The sequence below is a fragment of the Callorhinus ursinus genome, unplaced genomic scaffold, assembly GCF_003265705.2.
Source record: "Callorhinus ursinus isolate GAN/ISIS: 27379988/994484 unplaced genomic scaffold, GSC_fseal_2.0 scaffold9, whole genome shotgun sequence".
NCBI lineage: Eukaryota > Metazoa > Chordata > Mammalia > Carnivora > Otariidae > Callorhinus > Callorhinus ursinus.
In genome coordinates this window covers 21,478,184-21,485,717 of record NW_027397071.1, presented here as the reverse complement: position 1 = coordinate 21,485,717, position 7,534 = coordinate 21,478,184, and the positions used below count along the sequence as shown (strand labels likewise).

Genomic DNA, 7,534 nt, shown 5'->3' with positions numbered 1-7,534 from the left:
CCTATATGATTTAAAAGACAAATGCATAAGATGTTCATTATAAATCTATGTTAATGGACACACAGCGTATAAATATGTAACTTTTGACAATAAGCATAAGGGGAGAGAGAAATACAGGAACAGAGTTTTTGTATGCTATTAAAGCTTAGTTGGTATCCATCTAAACTAGGTTGTTATAGATTTAGTCTGTTAATTATAATCCCCATGATAATCACTAAAAAATAACTTAAAAGTATACAGGAGAGGAAATGAGTAAGGAATCCAAATGGTACACTCGAAGAGAAAATGAATCAACCACAGAAGAAGGCAGTGTCAGAGGAACTAAAGAACAAGAAGGGTATAACACAAAGCAAACGAATGGCAAAATGACAGAAGTAGTCCTTTCTTCTCAGCAATCACTTTAATGTAAGTGGATTGAATTGACCAATTGAAAGACAGACTATCAGAATAGATTAAAAATTGTTCAACTATATTCTGCCTACAACAAAAGTAGTAGTGAGGTGTGCATCTAAAGCACATTCAGAAGTGAGGTGCACATGTAGAACATGTGTAGAACCGAGGTCGATCTTTAGAGCCTGTGCAGAAGTGAAGTGAGGATCTCCAGCCCATTCAGAAGGGAGATATTGATGTCAATGATTAAATTCTAATTTATTCAAGATTATATTTCCATTTTTACTTAAAACTTAAAAAAAATTAATGATTCTGTCTTTGTATTTTGACAAATGACACCTCGTATATTTGGGTATTGAGTTTGGAGTGAGTTTTTTAAAAAGAAAAGGGAAAGGGATTTTTTTTTTTTTAATCACCAAACTACAAGGTAAGAGTTCTAAAACATGGCAACAACAAGGTTAGGATAATTTGCATTTGAGTCAATGGAGATTTCATGAAAAGGAAGATTTAGCATCTTAAAATTTGTGAAAACACTGAGAGCAGGAGAAAAAAAATCAGCATCTGTACAAACCAGTTATTCACTTAGAATGTAGAGACAATGGGTTTTGAGGTTGTGTTTGATGAAAGAGAGCCTGGTTGGCTGACTTGGTGAGGAGAAAGAGAATATTCCAGGTGCAGGGAGGAGTTCACATGAGTGTTGAACAGAAAGTGGCTTTGGAGGCTAGGAAAACAAAGGAAACAATAGAGTCCAGTCCTTCCTTGTAGCGAGTGATAAATTCAGGTTCTTAGGAAAAGAAACAATAATTTCACCCTTAAATGTGTGGAGTTATACTTGACACTGAGGAAGATAATAATGGGCTGTTAGTGGCCTCACACCTTTCTCTCCTTCAACCACTGGATGTTATTATTTTCTTAAGATGTTCTCTTCTCAAAACACTCTGATGACTGACTTTCCATTGATAAGAATATAAAATTCAAACTTCTTGGCTTGTATTCAAGGCCTCCCACAATCTGGTTCTTATCTGCCTTTTCACCCTTCTATTTTTTTAGTCTTCCAACTTCTCAGGTGGTAGGTTGGCTAGAAGACCAGGTTATACCTATTTTTGATAAATTCACTTGTTTAAAAGACTAGGTATTTGGATATTATGATTATTTGAAGACAGAGATGACCTAAGGCTATTCTGAGCCTTTCCCATCCCCTCATCTATAAAGAAAGGGTTTTGGCTTTGCCTGTAGTTTCTTTGCCTTTCTTGCCTCCTGAGGCGTGTTCTGCTATCGCCAGGCCAGATTTCTGGGGATTCATGATGCAAAACGAGAAAGGTGGGAAAGGTAGAACAACCAGAGCGTTCAGACTAGATGTGGAGGATGAGGTATTTTTAGAGAGTCTTGAGGAGAGTGGCACGAGAAGTGTTCCAGGGTATGAAAAAAAATAAATGGGAGAAGAAATTAAAGTTTTAAGAAACACAACTATGAACTGTAATTCTTCACATGTAATCCAAAGAGACTGATTTCAAAATCACTGTTGTTGAACAGTGTTTTGCTGAGTGTGTACTGCTGAGACTGAATCACACGGCTCCTGGCTTCAATAGGCTTACATGTATGACAGTCAAGTTCTGGAAACTAAGTGGATCATTAGGTGGAATTTGGATTAAAGGCACTAGTCCTTTTCCAGTCCTATTTCTGAGACTCAGATTTTTGTTTTATTTACAGTTCTTTCGAAGTCGTCTTTCAAGACTTAGCTCTAACATGACCTTCTTTGTGAAAGCTTTTCCTGATATTCTTCATTTCTCTAATGGGATGGACTGTCTATCCTTCGGGTCTTACTTCTCCTTTGGATAGATTTCTCTCATTTCACCTATGACACTAAGTTTATTTGTCTGTCTTGCCAGCTGACTGTGAATTCTTTGAGGGCAGACACTATCTTTGTATCTCTTGAGCCTGGCACTCTGCCTGGTGCACAGTAGACATTTAGTGCACACGTGTTGACTAAACAGCTTATTTACCTTTGTTCCTGCTTATTGTTTCTCCCAATTTCCATGCCTGTATACCACTGACTGGTGAATATTCCTGAAGAACAAAAAATACACAATGGCTCCACACTGTCTATCAAAATGAGTGTTCAAATCCGTTAGCGTAGTATTCAGAATTCTTGATGATCTGACTTTAAATTATTTTTTAGGCTTCCTCTCCCTTTAAAACCTCTTTGTTCTATCCAAATTGGATAACTTCTGTAGTTGCTTTTTTTTTTTTTTTCCCAGAATGGTTCTTTGTCGTGTGAAGGAAGAACTTTATAAAATATCCCAGCATATCCTCTGCCAGCCTCAGAATTAGCGCTTCACGGTTGTTATAGTAAGGAGAGCTGGGGTAAAGGGACAGGAAACAGAAGATCACACAGGAGAAGGTACGTTCTTGTGAATGTTCCAATTTCTATGTTAGGCAATAGGATCGCTGGTGTTTATTATATTTTAAATAAGCAAGCAAGCAAGCAAACGAACAGCCAAAAGCTGCATGGACCAATGATGAAAGTGTGCCATAAAAATCAAGGGTATGATGGGCTTCCTTTTTCCTCTTTCGGGGACGGCGTCCGTAGGCATTCAGAATGGTCCAGCGTTTGACCTACCGTCGTAGGCTGTCCCATAATACAGCCTCTAACAAAACTAGGCTGTCCCGAACCCCTGGTAATAGAATCGTTTACCTTTATACCAAGAAGGTTGGGGAAGCACCAAAATCTGCATGTGGCGTGTGCCCAGGCCGACTTCGAGGAGTTCGTGCTGTGAGACCTAAAGTCCTTATGAGGTTGTCCAAAACGAAAAAACACGTCAGCAGGGCCTATGGTGGTTCCATGTGTGCTAAGTGTGTTCGTGACAGGATCAAGCGTGCTTTTCTTATCGAGGAGCAGAAGATCGTTGTGAAAGTGTTGAGGGCCCAAGCACAGAGTCAGAAAGCTAAATAAAAAAATGAAGCTTTTTTTGAGGAATAAAAAAAAATCAGAAGGCTTGATCTGTTAAAAAAAAAAAAATCAAGGGTATGATGAATCCAATTCCATGAACTTGAAGTAACCAGAAGGGTAGCTGGGATTTGTAGGGTAATGGGGAAGAAGACTGCAAGTAACATACCTAAAGCCGTTTGTCCCCTCGCCTGCATGCCTGAGACCCTTTTTGCTTTCTCCCCGCCACCTTTATTTGTGACCCAGTCACAAATGATAGTGGACAATTTTTTTTTTAATTTTTATGTCTATCTATATAGAAAAGATATTTAAATTTTATGTTGAGGATTTCTCAATAATGCCTTTTTGTAGGTAGTCCACAAGCTTTAGTGTGCCTAAGAATAACCTGGGTTTTTTTCTTATTTGACATTTTGAATTTCTGCACCAGCCTCCTAGAGGTTCTGAATCATTAGGTTTGGTTGTACGATCCAAGAATATGATTTTAAGTAATTACTCTTCGGGCATTTTGATGTAGGTGATCCAAGAAAATTATGTAATTATATGACTCTGGTCAGGCTTTTTTTTTTTTTTTTTTTGAATATCAGTTTGAGCCACAGACTTCTCAGTGGTGTAGAAATGTACAAAGACCCTGAAGAAAGTCAAGAAGAACATTGGAAATGGTTAGAGTAATAAAAGGATTGATTTGAGGCATTTATCAGGTTTAAAGGATCTAAATGTGTCTAATCTTTAAAGCCTAGCTCAGTAACAACTAATGGGAGATGTGATAACGCTCTACAAATATTTGGATGGCGTAAACATCAAAGATGGAGAGAAATTACTTAGCTTATTAGAAGACAGTATGATTAAGAGTAACCAAAAATGACCTCTGGGCTGAATCTAGGATTGGCTTTATAGAAGTAAAGTGATTAGGTTTCAGGGTAGACTCTTAACAAAAGTGACAAATCAATAGAGATGAATGTGAAGAAAAATTGATCTGCAAATGAGTTGATCTCACTTCTATTTAAAAGCTGGTATTGAGGGCTCCCAAATTTCCTCTAGTGTCCATTTCTTTCTTAACAGCCACCTGTCCCTCTCTTCCATCTGCTTTCATGCTTGGCCTTGGTAAATTTTGAGTGGTCCTTTGTCTTATCTCTGGGGATGTTACAATGATAGCCAGCCTTGATTTCCCAAACCCACAGTTGCTGTGTCCCTTTCTTGAAATAAATATTTATTTGTTTGTTTTTTGTTTAGAGGTGGGGAGGGCAGAGAGAGAGGGAGAAAGACGATCTTAAGCCCACTCGATGCCTAGCATGGAGCCAGGTGCAGGGCTCGATCTTACAACCCTCAGATCATGGCCTGAGCCAAAAATCAAGAGTCAGACACTTAACTGACTGAACCACCCAGGCACCCCACAATAAATATTTATTAATCATTTACTATAAGTCTAGGCACTAGGTAACAAGAAAAACAGAGGCTCTGTCTTTGAGGAGCTTATATCCTAGACAATTATTGATTATTATGTACTGGATGTTTTTGTCTCCCCAAAATGCATACGTTGACATCGTAACCCCCAAAGTGACGGTATTAAGATATGGGGCCTTTGGGAGGAGATTAGGTCATAAAGATGGGGCCCTCACGAATGGGATTGGTGCCCTTATATAAAAGACCCCAGAGCGTTCTCTAGTCCTCTTTCTGCCTACCATTTGAGGACACAGTGAGAAGTTGGCAGTCTCCAACCAGAAAGCAGGCTTTTACCCACCAAATCTACTGGTGCCTTGATCTCAGACTTCCAGCCTCCAGCATGGTGAGAAATAAACGTCTGTTTTTTGAGCCAACCAGTCCATTAGGTTTTTGTTATAACAGCCTGAGCTAAGACACTGATGGTGCCTCACTTGCCATGTTTCTAGCTGGAAGTGGTTGAATGCTTTCTCCATCTCTGTTACATGGGGAGACCACAGCAGCTCTTGGTTGTGAGCTAACCCTATGAGACAGGTAGCAGGGAGGAAAACCATTATGTCAGAATGAAGTATGAGCCTTGTCCTAATCTTCTTTCTATTTCTTTTTTTAAAAAATTATATTCTTAATATTTAAACGACAACCACAAAAATAAAACCCCATATCTGTTCACACATTTCTACCATCCCCATTCCCCCATCTATTGTAACCACCATCTGTTCTGTGTTATCTGTGATCTTGAATTTTTTTTTTTTTAAGATTTAACATATAATAGAGATCAAATGGTATCTATCTTTCTTTATCTGGCTTATTTTGCTTAGTATAATGTCCTTGAGGTCCATCCATGTTGTTGCAAATGGCAAGATTTCATCCTTTTTATGGCTGAATAATATTCCAATGTATATATACCACAATTTATTTATCCATTCATCCATCCATGGATACTTAGGCTGTTTCCATATCTTGGCTATTATAAATAATTCTGCAGTGAACACGGGGGTGCATACATCTTTCTGAATTAGTGTTTTTGTTTTCTTTGAATAAATACCTGGAAGTGAAATTGCTAGATCTTATGGTACTTCTATGTTTAATTTTTTGAGAAACCTCCATACTGTTTTCCATAGTGATTGCACCAATTTACATTTCCGTCATAGTGCACAGGGTTCCCTTTTCTCCACTTTCTTGCAATTGTTTGTTATTTCTTGTCTTTTTCATGCTGGCTAATCTAACAGGTGTGAGGTGGATATTTCATTGTGGTTTTGATTTATATTTCCTTGGTGATTAATGATGCTGAGCATCTTTTCATATACTTGTTGGCCATCTGTATGTCTTCTTCAGAAAAATTTTGATTCAGATCTTTTATTTTTTAATAGATCATTTGGGTTTTTTGCTATTAAATTGTATGAGTTCTTTGTATATTTTGGATATTGGCCTCTTACCAGATATATGATCTGCAATTATTTTCTCCCATCTAGTAGGTTGTCTTTTCATTTTGTTGATGGTTTCCATTTGCTGTGCAGAAGCTTTTTAATTTGATGTAATCCCACTTGTTTGCTTTTGTTGGTTTTGCTTTTGATGTCGGAATAAAAAAATCACACCAAAACCAATGTCAAGGAGCTCACTGCTTATGTTTTCTCCTCGGAGTTTTATGTTTTCAGGTCTTATGTTCAAGTCTTTAATCCCTTTTCAGTTAATTTTTGTGTGTGGTGTAAGATAGTGGTCCAGTTTCATTATTTTACATGTGGCTGTCCAATTATCCCATCACCATTTATTAAAGAGACTGTCCTTTCCCCACTGTACATTCTTGGCTCCTTGGTCGTAAATTAATTGACCACATATGTGTGGGTTTATTTCTGGGCTCTTTATTCTGTTCTATTGATCTATGTGTCTGCTTTTATGCCAATACCATACAGTTTTGATTACTAGAGCCTTGTAATATAGTTTGAAATCAGGGAGTGTAATTCCTCCAGCTTTGTTCTTCTTTCTCAAGATTGCTTGGGCTATTTGGGATCTTTTGTGGATCCATACAAATTTTAGGATTGTTCTATTTTTGTGAGAAAAAATGCCATTGGAATTCTGATAGGGATTGCATTAATCTGTATATTGCTTTGAGTAATATGGAGATTTTAACAATATTGGTTCTTCCAATCCATGAGTATAGAATATCTTCCCATTTAATTATGTCTTCTTTGATTTCTTTCACTTAATGTTTTATGGTTTCCAATATACACGGGTCTTTCACCTCCTTGGTTAAGTTTATTTCTAGGTATTTTATTCTTTTTGCAATTGTAAATGGGACTGGTTTCTTAATTTTTCTTTCTGTAGCTTGCTATTTGTGTATAGAAATGCAACAGATTTTTGTGTATTGATTTTGTGTCCTGTAACTATACTCAGTTCATTTATTAGTTGTAACAGTGTTCTGATGGAGTCTTCAGGGTCTTCTATACATAACGTCATGTCATCTGCAAATAGTGAGAGTTTTACTTCTTCCTTTCCAGTACGAATGCCTTTTATTTCTTTTTCTTGCCTAATTGCTCTGGCTAGACATGGAGTAAGAGACACTTTAAGGTACAATGGTGAACTTAGTACCACTTCCCATCCCTCCTCCCCCCCCAAAAAAGGGACTGTTCTTTCCTCTTCCAGACTTCCTCTCCTTTCCATCTTAGACTGAAGTTGCTCTTTTGCGATTTGCTCTTTCAAGGTTGGTATTCATTTAAAACCAAAACACAAACTTTTACTTAATTTTATCTATTTTCAAATGTT

The 7,534-nt window shown here is 37.5% G+C and overlaps 1 protein-coding gene across 1 annotated transcript; it reads left to right on the top strand.

The window, feature by feature from the left end:
* Nucleotides 1–2,960: 2,960 nt before the first annotated feature.
* Nucleotides 2,961–3,390, top strand: LOC112824614 (large ribosomal subunit protein eL34-like). The gene has a single exon (XM_073896002.1). It carries the CDS (start codon nt 2,990–2,992, stop codon nt 3,341–3,343), a length of 354 nt encoding a protein of 117 aa, XP_073752103.1. The 5' UTR covers nt 2,961–2,989; the 3' UTR covers nt 3,344–3,390.
* Nucleotides 3,391–7,534: the final 4,144 nt, after the last annotated feature.